Raw genomic sequence first — 22,474 nt, forward strand, 5'->3', positions numbered from 1 at the left:
GAAACTTTCAGTTAATTTGAACGTGTATTTCTTGCACTGTCTGATCAGAAGCCAACATTTATACGTACTATATATAACTTGGAGTCAAGTTGTTTTTGAGAAGCGACCGTACATGAACGAGGAGACGGATTGAATAAACAGCCCCATGCATGCGTGGGAATCTTGTTCAAATGTATACATAAGTACGAGATCTAGAAGCTACTTTATCGGCAAATTACTCTGGTCATGGTTATTTACTCTAGAATAGTGCGTAGAATATAAATATTGTAATTATTTTTACTACAGATTAAATATAAATATAAATATTGTAATTAATTTACTAAAAAAATATAAATAATGTAATTAATTTTACTACAGATTAAATAGAGGTAAACGTAAGAATTTACGAATCAAATTTCAGCAAATAAAGTCGGAAAATGGGTCAATCTTGAATTCTTGATCAAAATCGACTTTTTAAATAATTTTGATTTTTGTAGTCTTAGTAAAAGAACTTATTTAATTGGACATCACAATATGTTTATATTTCTATAGTCAATAGACTCGAATAAACTAACGTTTTAATTTTATGTTCATGTCTCTTATATTATATATATATATATATATATATGATGTATGACTAAAAATGCACTCAACTTTTGTCATCATCCATAGTTTCTTTCTCCTTTTTCGTCACCACCGAATCTTAGCAAACGTCAAACTAAAGCTTACGTATTTGATATGGATATATATACTCCATACTCTAAATAAAAATCCAGCACAAAAAAGAATATATACTCCATGTTATGGTTTGTAGTTTTCAACTCAATTACATGTGAACACGTATAAGGGAAAGAAAAATCAATATATTTTATTATATATACTACCTCCGTACTACAATACATAATATTTTATATTTTTAGATGCATCCAAAATTATATATATTTAGAGAAGATAATTGACTATATACATACTATCTCTATTTCACAATATTCACAATAGTTGATGTCTTGAGTTTTAATAGTATGTGTAATTATTGAGGTACGTTAAGGATATTTTTATGGAAAAAAAATTCTCAAAATTCTCCAAATAAAACAAAACATATATAGTTTAAGAATTGTTGTGTTTTACAAAATATCCTCATTATATCTAACTACTTATACATATATTTAAAATCTAAAACACCAATTATTATAAAACAAAAATAATATATATTTGAATGAACTTCGAAATACAAAACATCACGTTATATATATTATATCATAATAAAAAAAATGCATGTATATACTTAAGACTTTATAATAACAGGAACGTCTCACTTACGTTCCTCTGGCCCTATTCGATGGCCAAGGGCCAGTTATAATTTAGGGTATATAGCATGCATGACTTATACATATTCAAACTCAAGATCATAGCCATAGCACCACTATAAATTATCCCTGCTTGTTTTCAAAGATTGTGCTTTTATTTATTAATTATGAATTAGAATATGAAATAATACGATGAATCAAAAATATTTATCTATATACGTAGATGGTCATAGTTTCGATCTTATATAATTTACGATAATTGATGTGAGCGTACTATTAGGAACTATAAGAATCATCTCTCTATTGCTCACTAGCAGTATAGATGGACATCGACGAGTTCTCTGGCTTAAAGTCGGCACGCATGTATAGTGATCAGGGGAGGGGACAAAACTGAACCTGCAAAGCCCAATTATGTCCTGTCCATCACGAGTCAGATAAAAGCATACAAGTGTAATAGCTGCCAAACCCACCAGTATCCATGCTTAGGTACACACGGCCCACAAATTAAGGATCCCTCTGTAGGTCCGTGTTACACTATTGGATCTCATCCATCTTGTTTTGCAAACACAAAATACCACATTTGATTATAGTCCACAAATAGTTCCAACATTCTTCCATTTGGGTAAGAACAAATGTTTCATAAGGTTAGAAAAAATATTGTATTTGTGAAAGTTTATAAAACGACTCTCAAGCTGGTGACAAATTTTAAATATGCGCGCATTTGAAAACATGATCCAATACGCAATCCCCTCAAGCAAACGAGTCTAATGAAATAATGAATATCGAAAAATACCAATCATTAAACCATTATGCGATCTAAGACCAACTATAATCACAAACACCACACAAGTTCCATTAACTATAGTGTGGAAGTGCAGTAATGAAATAATTATCCCGGTGATCCACCACCGCAACTCTCTTTCATTATTAATCTCGTTTCTCTTATCCGCCTAAAGCAAGAGAAACTAATCATCTCTTATCCGTCTTAAGTAAGAGATGCCAACCATCTTAATTAAAATGTGCATCTATACCAATCTTCTCCCACACATGCCCAAAGCAACGAAAGAAATAAAGACCACATAATTAAGATTAAGATACCAACTCAATTACACATGTCTTTACCGTCTTTCTCTATCCAGCTCTGCAACCGTACACCAAACACTACATACCCAAAAATTATCGCGTCAACATATAACTTTAGAGGTGCAATGCAAGTGTTAATGCTACGTCGTCAGACTATAGTACCGTGGTACTTTCCAGAGAAAATAGATATTATAATTAGTTAAAACCGTCCCAAAATACCTTCAAGGTCAACTTTGAAGGCACACATAACAATGACTCCCATTGAGTCCAGTTTCCAGCAAATACATATGCACTTTCACAACAACATTCTACATCATATCCAACATATATACGACTACCAAGTATATATCAAACTCAACTAAACAGGTGCATCTAGAAAACTCAATCCATCCAAACAAGAAAGTCATAACATAAACATACAGCCCAACCAACAAATAAATATCTTCCTCACACTGATTCTACATATCATAAAATAAAATCATATAGCAAGATATTTATATTCATGTGTTCAACTATTATGTCAACTTTCTAAATAAATTTGTGACAATTTCATCATACACCAATTCCATATTCTCAAAACATCCCAAACTCTTAATGTTCTTAGACAAGAATGCACAATAAGATATCATCTAAACAAACAACATCCATATATGAATCTATAATGAAAAAATCATGTCACAAGATTCTAACAACCAGTAGTAATTTTAGCAGTATTAAAACATTTATCCACTAAATAATTGTTCATGTTCATAAACAATCTCAAATCTGCATCAAGCAAACAAATTATCATCACCACAAAAAAGAAAGGTGATTAACTCTCATTGACCTTGAGTTATTTGAATCTTTTAATACTTTCACAATCAACTTGAAATATTGCATTGATAATAAGAATGGGCACCGGTTCGATCGGTTTTTTGTCAAAATATCGACCTAACCGTAATCGATTTTCATAAATTAAATCGAATCGAAAATCAATTGTCCAAAATGGAAACCGATGATCGGGCAAAAATTCCGGTTGATTATGTCTTTTTATCTAAATGTTTATATCATCGAATTTTCGCCTAAGTAATACTTATTCTATATAGGAACAAAAATAGCAATTCAATTGCTACAACTCATAATACTCCAAAAATTGAAGAAAAAAATATTATGTCGGTGGCTTAACTATGATGACAATCGGAGAAGGGATGGTGATGCGGATCTGGTAAAGAAAAAGCGCAAGCACTATCATGGTGGATGAAGTGGCGGCGAGGTGTAGAGAGATAAAGAGCGCGATAAGGAGTGGTTTTGTAGAGATGGCATTGATTGGAGGGTCAAAACTCCAGGGTCGGCGAGGAAAGAGGAGCTGGTTGGAGCGGTAGAGTGAGATGTTTCCATACAAAGCCACGGCGCGGCATGGAGAAGAGGGGAGGAGTGGCGCGTTGTGGTGGTGAATGCATGAAGAGGTTGTGCGTGACGAGGTGGCGATGGTGCGGAACTCAATGGTTTGAAGAAGGAGAAGGGAGCATATATGTTTAACAAGAGGCGGAGAAGGAATGTTGAAGTAGATAGGTAGGGTTTTACAACATGGTCAAAGTTGGACTGAAGTTTTGGGGCTAAATATTGTAATTGTGTTATGGGTTTTAGGGTTATATTTTTAAGGTAATTAAATGGGTTCAATTATAACCGATTTTTTTACTTGGCTAATCGAAAAATAACCGGTCAAAAACCAACCGAAAAAAATCCCAAAAATTTAAAATCGAACCGAGAATCGTGAACCGACGGCACCTAAAAAAATTGATTCTTGCCTTTCGATTTTCCGATTTCAGTTTGACCCAACGGCTTATGCCCATCCCTAGTCGGCAATAGAATTCAAATTAACAGTAAAAATATTAATAAAAAATAAAACATATGATAAAACTTCAAAGTTTTACAATCTATTTTTCATTCATAAAGTGTTCACTCCTATTGTCTTGGAAATCCATCAACTTTGGTCCAACTTTCTCTTGAGAGAGAGCTCTTTTCATTTTTATGCATTATATTCAATGAATATTGAAGTATTAGATACATACTATTTCCGTTTCACAATATGTTTTGAGTTTCAATGGCATGTGTAATTATTTAGGTGCATTAAGGATATTTTTGTGAAGAAAAAATTTCTCAAATTTCCCCAAAATGAACAAAACATCATGTATAGTTTAAGAAGTGTTTTGTTTTAAAAAAATACTCTCATTACATCTAATTAATTACACATGACATTAGAATTCAAAACATCAACTATAATAAAACGGAGGGAGTATTATTTAGAAAAAAATTTGTATTGACCACATGATATGCGCAAATTAGTCCGAATGACTAAACAATCATCAATAAATAATAAAAAAATCGCCTACGTATCAAAAACTTAATACAATAAGTAAGGTTTCTATGAGATTGACGGATTACTTCTCTCTATCCAAGACCTTTGCAGTTAATACGGTTGCTATAATATGCAAGTTTATGGATGCTTCTGATCACTTCTTCTCCCGACATCTATCATTAAATTGGTCGATGATAAATACCATTCTTTATTATGGGTTAGTAGTGAGATTTATTACAAAAGTCTCACTGCTTGAAAAAAAGTATATCGTCATATGGATCTAGGGGAGCGTGAGGACTTGGATATTTTACTTGGATTATTGAAATTTTGAAATGACTCAGCTATTGAGAATCATGTATGGAAGATGCTTTGTCATAAGGCCATTATGGGCGATGTGATAATCCAAACTAAATTTTTCATGAGGTGTTTGTAAACCTCCTAGGTATATGAACCCATTAAAAAAAATCTTTAAATTTTAGTATTAATTAAATAAAGTGAGCTCACCATTTATATAAAAATAATTCCATAATCCTTAAATTTTATAAATTTATATAAATGACTATAAATTTGTAGATATCAACTCCGTTCTAGAATGACCTAATGATATGATATTTTTTCCATTCAGAAAGGTAGAAGTTCGACTTTTAGAGGTAAATTTTATGAATGTATAGATTGATTGTTGTACCATTATTAAACAAAATCATGAGAAGATTTCTATCAAGCAAATTTCTATTTATTGATAAGATTTATATATACTACCTCCGTCCCAAAATAGATGTAAATTTTTATATACAATTTGTATCTATTTTGGGACGGAGTGAGTATTTTGATATGAAAACCAGCGCGGTTGACTTGAATTATCATATTGAAATGAATATTTTTTGTTTTTGGTTGACCGTACACCTGGCTATACCTAATCTTCTTAAAAGTTAATATGAAAATCGAATTCAATTCTAAATCGGTCAAGTCCTTGGTTTTTCTGTTATCAAATTCTCTCACTATTCTCATGCATGCACCCAACCCATGTTTCTTTGTGTGTCAGTGTGTGTATTACCTCCTATTATAGTTCATGGAGTATAAGTATCTAAAGTCTAAACATTCCATTTTTGCATTATTTAGCCATTTGAGTGTCTACATTATAATTAACACGCATACATGTTGACTATAATTTCTAATCCTACCTTCATCCCTTTGAGTTAAAAGTCAACCACGAAGCATGGTAAGTTACTCCTTTAAGTCCACTTTCATATGTAAGTCCACTTTCATATGTAGCGTAACAAAATTTTGTTTTGATCCATTTTAGATTTCGTTTTATGAAACATATGTACGTTTGAACTATTATATTAATTTTAATAATTATTTTATTTGAATAAATATTGAGAATTTTTGAATAATAAATAATAGCCATACAAGTAATTTTGTCAATCATTTATTATTTTTTTAGATTTATAACATTCATTACGCAATATTTGAAGTGGACCGAATGGAGTAATATATTTATGTGAATCAGTAAAAATCTATAAAAATAAGGTTTTAAAATTAGAGCATTTGGAGCCTCGCATTAATTTAGATTTATTAACCAATCAAAAATTTTCTTTTATTTTTGTAATTAATAATAATATGACTTTTAAATAATGAATTAGAGTAATGCTGGAGCGTTGCTTCGGGTCTTGATAAATAAAATTTAGCATAGTAAATGAGAAATAATATTATTTAACAGAAATAAAAATCAATCAATAAGCAGATAAAATTGACATGGAATTTCAAATCATGTTATTAAAAATCATAAGAGTATTGATACAATCAGAGATTCTTCGAAACATAAATAACCATATATGTGGAGTATATTGGGATGTATAAATTATCACAACAAAATATTCCTTTAATATCTGAATATGATCGATAGTTTTCTTTCAATTTTTTTATGATCAATCTGTTGTTGGCCAGAGATAAAAATTTAAAACCAATTTTTTTTTAAAGATGAAAACGAACTTGATTCACCAAATTAAATAAAAAATTACAAAACATTAATTTTAAAAAACTTATATATTTTTTCTCATGAAGGTGTCAAAGAAGGTTCAAGCGCCACCCACCATAGATGCCATTTGCTGTGCATACATATCACAAAAATCTTGTATTGTATGTATCAATATCAATTTAATTAGTAGTGCATCAAAATGATCCGAAATCCGGATATTAACAGTACATTAATTAAAGCAATTTCCTTAACTACATCTTTTGATCTTTCCTACAAAGATGCAAGAGATTTCATAGATGATTTCCACAAATTGCTTTTGTAGAAAGAAGTTACTCATACCAAATTTAACTAAAGGCTAAACTGATGTCCCAAATTTAATGTGTAATAATCAGTTTTTTGCCTTCCCAATTTCGCATTCAAATGCCAATTTTCAATAAAGATTGCGAAATTTACACACTATCATAATTAATCAAGATTGCAGAACTATCAGATACTACTCGCTTTCTTCATCGCTACTTTGATCAAAGGTCAAGTAATTCATATTCCTTTCAAAAAGAGGAAGCCCATCTTCGAAGTCATCAGAATCGACATCATCGTCAATTTTTTCTGTATTAATAAAAGAAGAATGAATTGTCTAACAACAAAGACATAATTTTTGTCATATTCATGCATGGTTTACATAGTATGTAGTAGCCATTCTCGACAAATTTGCATGCTTCAACAACTTAACTAATACCATAACCATAATTACCATGATGCTTGTAACCGAGTTCATATGAGTACCACAATGTTGTTTCATAATGAAAAAGAAAATTGAGAATAAGATTACCATAACAAAATTAAAATGGTAAAGCTTCCTTTTTTCTTATTATCTTTATTCTAAAATTTTAGTTTTGTTTAAATTCATTTGAATTTCTCTTCATACTTTTAAATAAAAATTTGATTATTTTATTGTTTTTACTTCCTTTCGGGTTTTTATTGTGCAAGAACTTTCCCATCTCTATCTGCACCAATTTTGTGAGAAACCTCCTTGAAAAGTTGAAATCTTTCGATTATATTCATAGTTTATATCTTGCACCATTCACACATCTTATTATCATGATGTTTTTGAGGTTTTATTATCATGATGCTGATATATCATAAAGAGAGGTCAATTAAAAATAATTCAAAATCATTATTTATGTTGAATTCATAAAATTAAAATAATTTATTATAAAATGATAATTGTAAACAACGAAATTTTGACAGCCAATTGAGTATTGACACATGAATAAAATGTTGAAATTAGAGCTACATATTTGATGAAGAGTGATAATTCGTTACTTAACTTGTTCGTAATTTGGATCGTGCATAGCCTTATTTATCAGTGATTCGTTAAGCTTAACATTGTTTTAGCCAAAAGTCCAAGGTTGAAAGTTGTCCAATGCCCAATTCATGCGTTGTTTTTCTCGTTCGTCAAAAGGTTATACATTGTGTAGCCCATAACTTAGTTGGGCCTTTGATAGTTGAAAATTGAAGGATCCAACCATCAAAGGGTTCGACCATCAAGAGTTCGACCATCGAAGGGTTCGGCGTCAAAGAATTCGATCAAGGTGCTAGATGATGGTTCGTCAATCAAGGTGCTAGTGGAGGATCTACCTGCTATGTATGAAAATGGACAACCCATTGAAGAAGGATATCCACAAGTGCTTGCTACCACTTTAAGTGAAGTCAATCTGGAGGAAGATCTTATTTGGGAAGAGGAAAAGTTAGTCGAATATGAAGAAAATGAGCTTAAATACCATAGAGGCGTTGATATGACACTTGTTCCAAAGGAACATGAAGCATCCAACCAAAAGAAAGTGTTGAAGAGATTGAGCAAGAGATGCCACTAATGAAGGACTTTAATGTCTATTCAAGACATATATCTTTTACTAACCTCCTGCATATGCTCCAAGTCGTGCATGTCATGATGGCAGAAATTTCTTACGATGATCAACTTCTTACCATGCAAAGTAACTTGGAGACTAGTATAGACTCATCCATTAGATCTATGGAGGAAAGAATTATGAAATCACTAAATGAGAGGATGAACTCCTTCAGAGTATCTCATGAAGTTGATAATTCACCCGAAAAGCATGTATCATCTATGCCACCCCAAGAGGTCAATCTAAGTGCTCAAGTAGCCAATGCTACGTGGAGTAGCCAACCAAATTATACTGCTGCTACCTTGGTGAATGAGGGGGTCACTCCTATCTCAACCAATCAAAACACTCTAAAGGACATGGTCGATGAGATTCTTCAAAGTAGAAAAATGAAAACATCCTGATTATCATTGGGATACAAGAGACCATATACGGTTAGGATAGATTATAAATCTTTCCCAACCAACTATCATCCACCTAAATTCAACCAATTTGATGGAAGTGGTAATTCTCAACAACATCTTGCCCACTTCATAAAGACATGCAATGGGAAGGGAACTCATGGTGATATGTTAGTCAAGTAATTTGTTCACTCCCTTAAAGGTAGAGCATTTCAGTGGTATTCAAAACTCCCACCTGAATCTATCAATTCATAGGAGCAATTAGAGAGGGAATTTCTTATAATGTTATATAACATCAGTCGACAAGTCACCAAACAAGAACTCGCTACCACCTTTCAAAGAGATGATGAATATGTCTTTGACTACATTCAAAGATGGAGGGACCTTAAACTAATATGTAATGATGTTGTTGCTGAAGAGGAAGCCATAACCCTTTGTGTTAAAGGCATGTTATGGGATATTCGACATCCCTTGATGATAATAAAGCACAAGTCCTTCAATGAATTAGTAACTCGTGCTTATAGACTAGAGACAAGTATCATCGAGAATAAATCCTCACGATACCATGAAAAGCAATCAGATGAAGATTTTCAAGAAGAGGAGGAAGAAGAGGGAAGTGATACATATTACGTCAACCGCTACTCACTAGAAGAAAACTCCAACTATGGAAGCAAATCGGAATCTACATCAGAGGAGAAATAAAAAGACATTACTCTTGAGCAAGAGAATAAACTGTTCACAACCATCCTATGTATGAGATTAAACTACTAAATCTCCTCAGCTAAGGGTGGGGGCAACCCGAACTACGTTTTGACTTGATTTCTTTAACAACAAGGAGAATACGTAGGCAGCTTAGTAATAAATTCAGTCACACAATCATCACAACTCCATATTTGTCTTACTCATACATGAGTTTATGTACATAGCGAAAACTGAAAAAAAAACGTTATGTACATAGAACCAACTTACAATGAAAACCAAAAAACGACTTTGTAAGGAAAATCTGGCACCCATAAAAAAAATCATCATAATGAACAAAAATCTTTCATTAGTCTACATGAATGCAAATTTATGGAAGAGCTAACTCATATCATGAGGAATCTTGCAATTCCTAAATAAGGTTTTAAATTATTCAAAATCTCTCGAGTATGTGGATAAAATGCTTATGTCTCCATACTTTGCGCTTGGGGCATCTCATTGAACTACGTGATGACTTGATTCCTTTGCAAAAAGTATACGCACACAATTTGGTGTTCATACTGAATTTAGTCACAATCATCAAACCACCATTTGTTCTAGCTTGATCTTTGGAAGATACATTAATTTTAGATTGTTTAAATATTGTTGTGATAGCTTGGGGAAGTACTTAAATGAGTGTCCTACGTGTTCATAAGAAAGTCATGTAAACTTGTGGTCACCATAGCTCATGATCATTAATCATTATGATAATTTTCAGCTATAATGTCTCTTATATAATAGCTCTAGTCAAAATGATTCAACATTAATATCTATGGAAAGATTTAGTATGACCAAGATCATTTGAAGAGGGAAGTTTATTCAATAATAAGGGTTATTTGACATAGATGATAATTCTATTCAAGCATGAACAATGGAATTGTCATTATGAATCATCAATTAAATAATGGCCATCGAAAATCTTCAACGCCCTCTATGATTGAAAATAAAATCCAAGAAGGCTTGTTGGATAGAAAATCCAAGAAGGTTTGGTGGATGAAAATTCCAAGAAGGCTTGGTCGATAAAAAATTCAAGAAGTCTTGTTGGATAAAAATCCAAGAAGGCTTGGTTGATAAAAACTCCAAGAAGGCTTGATTGATAAAGATTCCAACAAAGAAGGGTTGGATAAAAAATCCAAGAAGACGAGTTGGAGGAAAAATCCAAGAAAGCTTGTTGAAACAAAATCCAACAAATGATGGTTGAAAAAAAATCCAACAAGAAGGGGTGGATAACAATCCAAGAAGGCTTGTTGGACCAAAATCCAAAAAGGGAGGGTTGGAAAAAATAATTCAAGAAGGCTTGTTGGACAAAAATCCAACAAGGAGGGTTGGATAAAATCCAACAAAGAGTGTTGGACCAAAAAAAATATCTAACAAGGGAGGTTGAAAAAAAATCCAACAAGAAATGTTGGATAAAAATCCAAGGATGAGTGTTGGACCAAAAATCCAACAAGAGAAGTTGAAAAAAAATCTAAGGAGGAAGGTTGGACAAAAATCAACGATGAGTGTTGGACCAAAATCCAACATAGAAGGTTAAAAAATACAACGATGAAGGTTGGAGAAAAAAATTCAACGATGAAAGTTGGAGAAAAAAAATTCAACGATGAGGATTTTACTAAAATCCAATGATGAAGGGTGGAGAAAAATTCAACGATGAGGGTTGGAGTCAAAACTGATGTTACTCCAAAATGAAGGTTGGAGTAAAAGCATTGAGTCTCGAAAATGAAATATCGATAAAAAAAATTTGACTCACGAGCATCAAAATTTTCAATACCCCATAAAGGTGATTTTTATAAAGGGGTCATCAAAATTTTCAACACCTTCCACGAAATTGTTAACACCCTCCATAGGGATGGTTTTCATGAAGGGAGATCAAATAAAATTCAACGTCTTCCATAGGGATGGTTTTCATGAGTTGTCATCAAAAGAAAATAGACTCATCTTGTCCTCCTTTACATAAATTCAAACAAAATAACATCAGTGGCCTCCTAAGCATCGAGGAATTAAAACTGCTCTCAACACAATAGATCTTAATTTAGAATTACTTAGACAAAATATCTTCTTGATATGAGAGTATAAAAAATACTACAATGAAAGTCTAAATATTCTAAAATAAAATTTAGCAAAGTCAAAAGAATTCAACTGCCAAGCTAAATTTTACTCCGCTAAAAAAATCGACAAAAAGACAAGCGGAAAACTAAGAGAATCAATCACCTCCTAAGCATAAAGAATTTCAAACTGCTTTATAATGATTGATTACTCTAAAAATGATGGAACTTGGATAAATTCTCTCCTTAGCATGAGAGTTCAAACTTCTATAAAAATTAGATCCAAGTGTTTCATATTTAGTCAAGTCAGAAAAATACTTGACTATAAAAATTCCATCCTCCAAAGAAGCTCAAAACTAAAAAGAGGATTCAAATGAACCCTTGTCACATGAAGGTTCAAAATATAATAAATGATCTTCAACAAGCACGTGTATGATGAAGCAAACATATTTGGGTTAACAGAAAACCCGTAGACGTCATAAAGTCAAAATAGTTTTGAGACTCACCCACTTCGCACCTCAACAAATTCATGCTAGTAACCAAGTCTCGAAAGAGGGTATCCATAGACAACAAAATTTTGACGACCAATTAAGTATTGACACGTGGATAAAAGGTTGAAATTAGGGCTACATATTTGATGAAGAGTGATAATTCGTTACTTAGCTTGTTCGCAATTTGGATCATGCATAGCCTTATTTATCCGTGACTCGTTAAGGTTAATTTTGTTTTAGCCAAAGGTCTAAGGTTGAAAGTTGTCCAAGGCCCAATCCATGCATTGTATTTCTCGTTCGTCAAAAGGTTATACATTATATAGCCCATAACTTAGTTGGGCTTTTGATAGTTGAAAATGGAAGGATCCAACCATCAAAGGGTTCGACCATCGAAGGGTTCGACATCAAGGGTTCGACCATCAAAGGATCGAATGGTTCCACTATCAAAGGTTCGATCATTGAAGTGTCGAAAGCTTCAACCATCAAAGGTTCGACCATCGAGGGGTTAAAGGGTTCAACCATTGAATGGTCGAAGTGTTCAACCATCAAAAGGGTTCATGAAGGGTACAACGCTTGGACAAAGGCCCAATTATACAAGATGGAAAGGTCCAAATACAAAACTTATCTAACCAATATATCATGAAGACAAGTTTAGATATAAGATTTCAAGAAGGATTCAACCACCAAGACTTCAAGAAGGGTTCAACTACGTACTAAAACTTCAAGAAGATTCAACTACTAAGACTTCAAGATAAAGAGGATTCAACTATAAGAAATAAGAGTCCAAAATAGAATTAAGGTATTGAAGAGTTACAATAGAAAATGGATTTCAAAGAAGGCTTCTGATTGGTTAGGAGGAATTATATTCCTATATGGACGAGGTCTATCTCAAGCACTATAAATAGAGGCTTCAACCCTCTCTTTCAGGAGACGCATTCAAAGCAACACAACTCTGTATAAATTTCAAGGTAAGGAAAGTTCTCTCGATGGAGCAAGCAAGTCAAGCTTCTATCAAGCAACCTTTTGTCGTTCGCCACAATAGTCGGTGGTAAACTTTGTCTTTGTCAATCTTGTCTTTGTCATATATATCATTGTCTTGTTGCTTTATTTGTTTGTCAATATCGGTGTCATTGTTTAAATTTGTTTCGTTAATCATTAATCAGAAGAATCATAAAATTATAACCCTAAATCGTTTGATTTTCTTTAAAAAATTAATAAAATCATTAATTTTTTTATCTTGTTTTTTTCCAGATTCTACGCTTTTATATTCGTGTTGTTTTCGAAATTTACAATAATTATTTTATGAAATCCAGAGCTAACGCTCGAGTAATAATACACTAATAACTATTAAAATCCATAATGAACATCTTCAAGATTTCGATGTTAGTATATATGTACACTTTGACTTCATCAGTTATCAGTTGATCAAATACTGCACCTAGCTTGAGCTTAAACTCACTTTTACTCTAATCTATATACTGTATATGAAAATTGTTACGACAAATCCTAGAATTTCGAACGACCGATCAATGAATTAATGTCTTACAAAATTTGAAATATGTTACGACAAATCTTAGAATTTCGAACGACCGATCAATGAATTAATGTCTTATAAAATTTGAAATCAAATTAAGGTCTTATTTTTTGATGCAACAAATCGTTTCTTTTTTAAAATCAAACTAAGGTCTTATTTTCTGATGCAACAAATCGTTTCTTTTCTGAGAGTATATATGGTATATGTAAAAACCAATTCTATATCTGTAATCATCTTCATCTCACGTTATCATCGATCTATCTAAAGTTGACATTCTTTTTTCCCTTCCCACCTCATCACACACACGATCGAACATATTCTGATTTTCACAACCACGAGGGCAAATTCGTCCACTAACGAAAAAATAAATCCAATGCTTTTGCATACGCAATATTTTGTGTAAATTCACTTTCGGCTGTGTTTGGCTTATCCACTTCATTTTAAAGATTCTATGCACCCACTTAGGTACATAGCAACGAGCAAGCCATACACGTCACTATCTAATCAGGGGGATTTTATTTTGTGTAGGGGAGGAGAGCATGAGCATAATATATACCAATCCAACCAAATATCAAAAAGGAATTTCATCGCTTTTTCTCATTTTTTATTATTTCTTTTCTTCAATATCACGTCCTTCTCTAACCTCTTTTATAGAATTTAAAATTATTAAAATCACCCACCATCTTTTTTACTATTCATACCCTTGCCCCCTATATATATACTAGCTAGATCTTTTTAGCATCATCACAAACTCACAATCGAAATTATATACATCTAAAAACATTCGAATATCATTTTCTCCATCGATTCCACGTTCGATTTCTCTCGCATTAGATTTAAAACCTTACAAAACTAATAAATCAATTTGTATTTCTCAAATATATATATATGGATCGTGTAGCCAAACTTGCTTCACAAAAGGCCGTCGTGATCTTTAGTAAGAGTTCGTGTTGCATGTCCCATGCAATCAAGAGATTATTTTACGAGCAAGGGGTGAGTCCGGCAATCTACGAGCTCGACGAGGATTCTAGAGGAAAGGAGATGGAGTGGGCCCTCATGAGGTTGGGATGCAGCCCGTCTGTTCCGGCAGTGTTCATCGGTGGCAAGTTTGTCGGCTCGGCTAACACCGTCATGACTCTACAGCTTAACGGTTCACTCAAGAGGTTGCTCAAAGATGCTGGTGCCCTATGGCTTTAATTAGTATAAATATATATACATACATAGTTAAATTTTGATATACTTAATATGTAAACTCATGGTTTTATAATATAAACTTTTGGGTTAATTACGACTTCGACTGTGCGGCTAGTTTAAGGTACATTGTACCAAATAATGTAAAGAGTACACATAATAAAAATGTAGTTAAACTCTATCGTGAATTTTTCCTCCATGAACTACTTTAAATTCCTAAATTACATCAATAATTATAGTAAATCTTACAAGTGACATAAGTTTACCAACGAAAAGACATTTACAAGTCCACATTTGTAAATCCTTTTTTTTCGAAACTAAAACGATTATTTTCATGGGAAAACTTGCTTCCACCCGGTAGAATATTCAGATTAAACATCCAATGAAATAATAACATATGATAAATTTATATAAGATTTATTTTTTTTCTTCTAATATTTTTCTGTTGTACGTTTGGATGGTGATAAATTTTTGTGTATATTATATTTACATGTTGATATATATGCTTAGATTTATAAGAAATTTAATAACATTATTATACCATACATGAGAATTGTGAGACTTTGATAGGAAAGACGAAGTCGATCGTTATTTTGTTGCATAATTGTCGGTTATTTATTTTCGGGTCGATTTTAAATCTTGATCAAATTTATTTTGACGATGAAAATCAAAATAATTTTTTCCTTAAACACATCAAAAGTTATATAAGTTGACGCAAAAATCAAACTCAAAAAATATATTGTGTTATGTAGGGGAATAATAAATACAAACATTACATAATTTTTTATTCAATCAAAACAAACTAAAATCAAACATATGGCGTTTAAACACGTAATTTTTTTAAATAAATATTAAATACAATAATTATATGTCATAATTTAATTGGGTTTTTTTTTTTTTTTTTAAGATTCATAATTTAATTGGTTGATGGATCAAAAGATGGTGGAGGTAAGTTTTTGCGTATTTTCAACTTTATAATTCGAGTCGGAGTGCCGCACACCCGATTGCAATCTGTTACATAAAAATGGGATTCTTAAGTATGGAGAGGATCAACGATATGTAAAGTCAAGGGGCTTAAATATACGTTTGATGTTAATTAATGGCCGTACGTGAAGATGCTATTTAGACTTGTCTCATAACGACAACATATCACGCATAAAATTGGTATTGAAATTCCTATTTAGCTAAGTTCGTATTTCGGCGTAATGTCATTTCAGAAAGAAAGAAAGAAAAAAGACGGGACATTGTACATAAATATTCTTTATAAGATAACTAATTTATATCTTTATGCCTTTCTTCTGAGTGATTATTCTCTTCAATTGGTGTCGATCTCTCAATATTAAATCAATCATTAAGATCTCAATTGCCTTTTCAATGCATGTAGGGTTTATATATATGATAATTATCCTCCTTTAATTCATATAAAAATTATAGTTATTCTTAATTTAGACCTTACATATGTAATATGATTCTTGGGGGAATTAATTTGTTATATACAGTGAGCATGCATGCGAATCACGTATTGAAAATGTGGTAATTCGTATGCCTACATATACCATATTAAAAATGTTTGTAGTTAATTAATTTAATTAAGCTTTTATCTGACATCATGAGAAACTCAGAAACACTAGTTTTTTTAATATTTGTGTGAGAATCAAATAAGTTTTTATGATTCCTAATGAATCATTACCTCATTTAGAAATGTAGGAACATAAATATATGCTAAACTAATATACAGTAAGTACTTTTTAGGTTATTTATAACATTATTGTAATACAATGCATTTTATTCGCCGACACACAGAACTAAAGTGATTCGCTCTAATTTGTATCACATTAAACTAATCAAATTAAGTAGTATTTCCTCCGTCTCTTAATAGCTATAAAAAAATTAACATATTTTAATTTTAATTAAAAAAATTTATATATTTTAAAAAAAAAATAAAAAATCTAAAAAATATGTATTACGAAAAGAGAAAATATAAAATGTGTATAATAACTAACCAAAAATATTAACCAATTAAAATTTGATTCATGAAAATCTCCAAAAGTTGTAAATTAAGAGAGAGGCTAGATTATTGTATCAGCCCCTTTACGCTGAGCTTGGGAAGAGACCAACAGTATATATATCGATCGCATTCAGCAAGAGGTATTAAATTATTTATATTGATCGATCTATTTACAAAAGAAAAAAAAATATTTGTTGATGAGGAGGACATCTACATCCTGTGTAAAGAAGAATTAATTAGATGGTGAAACCTATAGAAGACGATAGCCACCATTACAGAATTTTTCGACTTTATTATATATATAGATTATGAGCAGCTAGCTGGGTGGCTCAAAAGCGAGATGAGATTATACGACATTTGGTTTTTTTTTTTTTATGTAAAATGTATATGACATTTGTAATTTCGTAATGGAAAAAGAAAACATAAGTGAATATTGGGGGCCATACCATAGTCCACGTGACCGTATCGAATAGTATTTATGTGACCTAAATTCAACGTATATCTTTGAGAAAGCTAGCTAGCTCACGTGGGGTAGGACTCACACGTCAGATTTTTGCATCTCTGCCCAATTGGATTTACAAATTTATATCGTAAAATATGTGACATATTTTAGGACGGAGGAGAATAAAAAGAGAAGCGTTACTATCATGGTTGTTTAAATGTTATGTAGTAAATATAGGTTCAAAATTATACTCGTTGGAACAAATTTATGAGAGAATGATTTAATCAATAAGATATTGGGTGCGGTAATAAACAAGTCTTGGAAGTAGGAAACAACAGTACCAGAACTAAGGAAAAGCAATCTAATTGAGAGGGCAAACAACGTACGTTCGATAGAGATTAATTCACCTCACTATATATAAGCAGGCCTAACATGAATTACCTTGGTCAGACTTTAGATAACAAGAAAGAAATGTACAAAAACAAATGGTGATGAATATTGAATTTGTGAGTGTAAAACTGGTCGTGTGGTAGGAACTTAGACAGAGAAGCAAATTTTGGTAGTATGATATGAGAGTCCTAATACGTCATGAGATGCCAAATACTATACATAAATGGTTCCATCCCATTCCCACACGCTTCGTTATTTTTTCAATTTCCATCTCAGAAATTAAGCTTTTAGGATAGGCAGGCAAATATTCATATTGTCTAATTTGGTTATGGGAATCCATTCTATGTTATCTCTTACTCCCTCAATCCCTCATAAATGAATGTCACATTTACTTTTTAAGTTCCTTGAAAAACAGATGCATCTAGAGTTGACAAATACCGTATAATGGAAACTTACTATTCATTCATTCACAAAATCACAATCATGAGTAAATTATCAATCAATATATGAATTTGAATATCCTCACAAATGCTCTGCTTCTTCCGGCTCACCATCAGCATCTTCAACCTCGTTGTCTTCTTCCTCCTCAGGTGCATCAGGATCCACTCCCTACAAACAGACCATATATAATTAACAGTCAATTTCCAATTCTCCATCACAATTACACTCATTCTTATGACAAAATCTTCGCATAGTGGACTGGATAGTTATTGACATATTTTGTAGGGAGTCGAAAGTACTATGCAAAACGGAAGACCAACCTTCATTAGCTTTTCCAATCGCTCCAATCCTTTTTTCGCTGCTTCGTTCTGTGAGTTTATCCTGTAATTCAAATTCAGTAACAATAGCAGACTCGTCAACATCTTCCCACATTTGTAATTTATTACTATAAGGAAAACTACATTATCATAGCTTAGATAAGAGTAAACCTCAAAGCTGCTTGATAATGTGTCAAAGCCTCTTGCAACATATTTGTGGCGGCAAAAACTTGAGCCAACTTGACATGAAGAGAATCATATGCCCAATCTTTGATATATCTCTCGAGAAGAGAGACGGCGTCTCCATTCCGACCTTCCATGGCATGGAGCTCAGCCAGGGCTAAAGCAGCTGCGAGATAACCAGGTTCTAGTCTTAGCGCCGACTAGTAAAACCTTTTCGCCTACACCAAAGGCATTTTTCGGATCAAAGAAAGCTTATGAAAATTATAAATTTAACAGCAATCTGTTAAAAACAGATTCCGAAACAAACTTGTATATAGACTACCTTCTCGACCACCAGAGATACTGGCATGTACATCTCCGACTAATTTCAGAGCTTTGGCAGACTGAGGTATTGCCTTCATTGCCTCTCTAGCAGCATACAATGCCTCTTTCGTTTTTGAAAATGCTAAATAGGAATGAACCAAACCTGAAATTTTCATTAATTACAGGAATTTTCTCAGCACTCTTAATAATAGTTATTCAAAGTTCCTAAAAGACTAAAAAGGCTTGTACCTTGATATGAACGAAGATCAGGCCTCAATTCCAGGGCCACCCTAAAGCAAGTACAGCTGCTTCTGGATGCTTCGATGACATTAACAGATTACCCTAAAAGCATGTAGGAATTAGCAGTCATCGACACATTTGAGCATAAGCAAATGGGAGTATATATAGGTGAACATATTTTAGTATTTTACTAAGATAGTAGTTGCACCTTCATTATGTAACCAGGGATGTGCCTTTCATCAATTCGTATACTCTGACATGACAGAAACGGCCGATTAATTTGGAGAGAAATGTTGTTTTTATAAAAGACAAGATAGAGAGAGATTATACTGGGATAAAGAAAAAGAACCTTCTCAGCATAAGACATTGCACCTCTCTCATCTTTCCTTTCCCACAATACAGACAAAGCCACAAAAACTTCAGGCCTCGTAGGATCAATACTCAGAAGGTCATGTACCAACTTGTTCAGCTTTGGATAATCCGATTTTATCTTAAGAAGCATTGCATACTCATCCATGTAAGTTATAACGTAAGGATCGATTGCTCGAACCTGCAAGACCACAAACTTAGTTTCTACATACGTATATGTGCATAAGTAGTAGCTAGGTTCAAAAGATGAAGAAACTACTAATTACCTTTTCAAAATTTATTATTGCATCATCAATTTTTCCAATAATGGCTTCAACCTTGACATATCAAGTCAAATAGGCAGTCAAGTGAAAATAATACTCATTGGAAACCTAGCATCATGGTATGAATAAAAGATGTCCATATAAAAGAAAATGTTTTGCCAAGTCTCACACTCAAAAAGCAACCATTGCTCACCTTTGCGATTTCAAGTAGCATGTGGATATTGTGAGGGAAACGTGCAAAAGTTCCACATATAGTTCTAAACCACCTGCAAACCCAAGAAAGAGTTTTATGCATATAAATTATTGCTGTAATGGAAAAAAATATATTGATGACTATATAACAACCAACACTTTAGGAATCGGTAGGTAGTTTGTTTCACATGGATTATAATGGAATGTATTTTTGCAAGCATTTCAGCGGCTACATTAATTAACGTGATCAATACTACAACTTTCTTTCTATACGTACTCAAACCTTTCTCTAGCAGAAAAATAACCATACAAAGTCAGAACAAATCGTGAAAATTTCCAAAACCATCTTGGTGAAAAAGAAATTTGATGCACCTTTATATTCACTTGAAGCAATGCAACACTGGGCCTCGACATAGCGCTGCACATAGTTAGTAATGTCAGCACTGAAGAATAACTACCAAGCTTAAGATAAACTATGGAATCAACGCAAATACAACTAACATGAGCAATAAAGAGAACATATGGATGAATTCAATGGAGGAAACATATCAGTTACCACCATAAAGTTACTACTAGACCAACATGTCATGGGATCACATCTTATCCATTATATACTTACTTGAAGCCAGCGATTGGAGTCGATATGATCAAATGTAGCCCTCCCACTTCTATTTGGAGTCTGGAATCGAGGCATAAAATGTTTGAAAGTCTTAGAAAAGTGAAACTTAAAACATTCTCTTTAATAATAACGAACCTGAGAAACAAGAGAGATGATATCCTTGGCTGAACATCTCAAGTCAGCTAAAGCTATGATTGCCTCGATAACGTACGGGCAATGTCTGCCAACAGAAACAATGGAGATAAGAAGAGGGAATCACAAGTGAAGATAAAACTATATTAAGGTAAAAAAAAAGTGCACATAAACAGTAAACACAAGAACAAAACAAACCTTAAGCACTCGTTGTAACAAGCAATGGAACTACGATTATGTCTAGAGTTGCGATAAAGCTTTGCCATCAGCAGGCTCATCTGCAGTGTTCTTAATTTTCCAGGAATTCCCTCCATCTGCCAATTATGAGACAAAATACCATGTAAAAGCCAGTTCTTTATGTTTATGAACTCGTTTGATGCAATGGAAGTGGTTTCGCAACTACCTCAAGAAGAGCAGCTCTAGTCTCACTTAAAGAAGAATGACAAGAGGCAATTTTGAATCTCACCTATCAAAGTGAAAACACGCTTAGGTATAGAGTGGAAAGTTTCATTTCAAACTCATCAGATAAACTTAACAGACAGACGAAAAGGAAAGTCTTGAGAAATCTACCTCATTTTCATTTACGGATGAAAGATTGATGGAATTTGGAGATGGCGACCTGTTTAATGAACTTCTAGTGCTTGTCGGGTTTTGTTTTGGAACAATCTTGTTGTATTGCAAGGCTTGTTTGTAAGTGTGCTATTGACAATAAGATAGATAAACAGATTAACTGAACCTCCACAACACAGATATTCTACAGTAACTTGAGAAGGGGAACAATAAAGGTAGCTTACAATTGCTCTGCGATACTCTCTCTCACGAAACAATGAATCGCCTAAAACAATCTGCAATTGTTCAGCTCAATTACTCAATAATAAATTACTTTAATTTTTTTTTTAAAAAGTAAGTAATAATAGGAAGAAGAGAATAACCAGATTTTCTGCTTTGAGGTGAGGGCTAGTTTCGCCATTGACGGTTGACGATGAAACAAGAAAACAACCCTGAACAAATATAAAATGGATTGTGAAAAGAAGAAAACGATTAGGTATAAGAATATTGAATTGAAAAGAAAGAAACTGACAAGCATCTGAGCAGAATTGTTGAGGCCATTATCGAGGAGTGCGACGATTTGATCTTTAGGGACGTCCATTTCTTTCCACACTGAGTGTGAGACTGTGTTTGCTCCTTCGACACAGTTTGGTTCGAATTTAAAATTTTCACACCAAAACTAAAACTAATACTCGTCGTGCTGAAGCTTACTACTAGTCAATCTAGTACATTCATTTCAGATGTATATAGACTAGTATAAGTATTTTTATTTTTATTTTGAAGTTTAGTATAAGTATTCCTTAATTATTGATTTATACAAGCTATTCTATTGAAAAAAAATTATATTGGGAAAGATGGTGTAATTATAAAAACATAATAATTTAGGGTATAATTTATATTTTCTAAAAGAGGCTGAGGACTGAAGTGTATTTAACTCGTAGCTGTGGTTCTTTGCTCCTGCCTACTTGCTATTGGGATGCCACACATGTAGATTCGGATTGATTAATCACGTTAACTTGGCGGCAGCAAATTTAACG

General features: G+C 32.7%; 2 protein-coding genes across 2 annotated transcripts; one reads left to right on the plus strand and one right to left on the minus strand.

The window, feature by feature from the left end:
- The first annotated feature begins 14,686 nt into the window (after nt 1-14,686).
- On the plus strand, nt 14,687-14,995 carry LOC139884868 (monothiol glutaredoxin-S10). Its single transcript, XM_071868838.1, has one exon. The coding sequence runs from the start codon at nt 14,687-14,689 to the stop codon at nt 14,993-14,995; it is 309 nt and encodes a 102-aa protein (XP_071724939.1).
- Nucleotides 14,996-18,351: 3,356 nt separating this feature from the next.
- LOC139884869 (anaphase-promoting complex subunit 7-like) lies at nt 18,352-22,038 on the minus strand. The gene is given in 20 exon segments (XM_071868839.1): nt 18,352-18,438; nt 18,591-18,651; nt 18,759-18,990; nt 19,093-19,236; nt 19,323-19,370; nt 19,373-19,415; nt 19,522-19,566; nt 19,663-19,863; nt 19,949-19,999; nt 20,139-20,182; nt 20,185-20,211; nt 20,510-20,555; nt 20,757-20,816; nt 20,892-20,976; nt 21,087-21,202; nt 21,292-21,354; nt 21,459-21,587; nt 21,683-21,733; nt 21,821-21,889; nt 21,970-22,038. Coding segments are annotated over 20 exon segments (1,671 nt in total).
- Between the last annotated feature and the right edge of the window lie 436 nt (nt 22,039-22,474).

The sequence above is a fragment of the Rutidosis leptorrhynchoides genome, unplaced genomic scaffold, assembly GCF_046630445.1.
Source record: "Rutidosis leptorrhynchoides isolate AG116_Rl617_1_P2 unplaced genomic scaffold, CSIRO_AGI_Rlap_v1 contig615, whole genome shotgun sequence".
NCBI classification, from domain to species: Eukaryota; Viridiplantae; Streptophyta; class Magnoliopsida; order Asterales; family Asteraceae; genus Rutidosis; species Rutidosis leptorrhynchoides.

Coding starts and splice junctions, on each gene's coding strand:
- LOC139884868 (XM_071868838.1), top strand. CDS start 14,687: ATGGATCGTGTAGCCAAACTTGCTTCACAAAAGGCCGTCGTGATCTTT.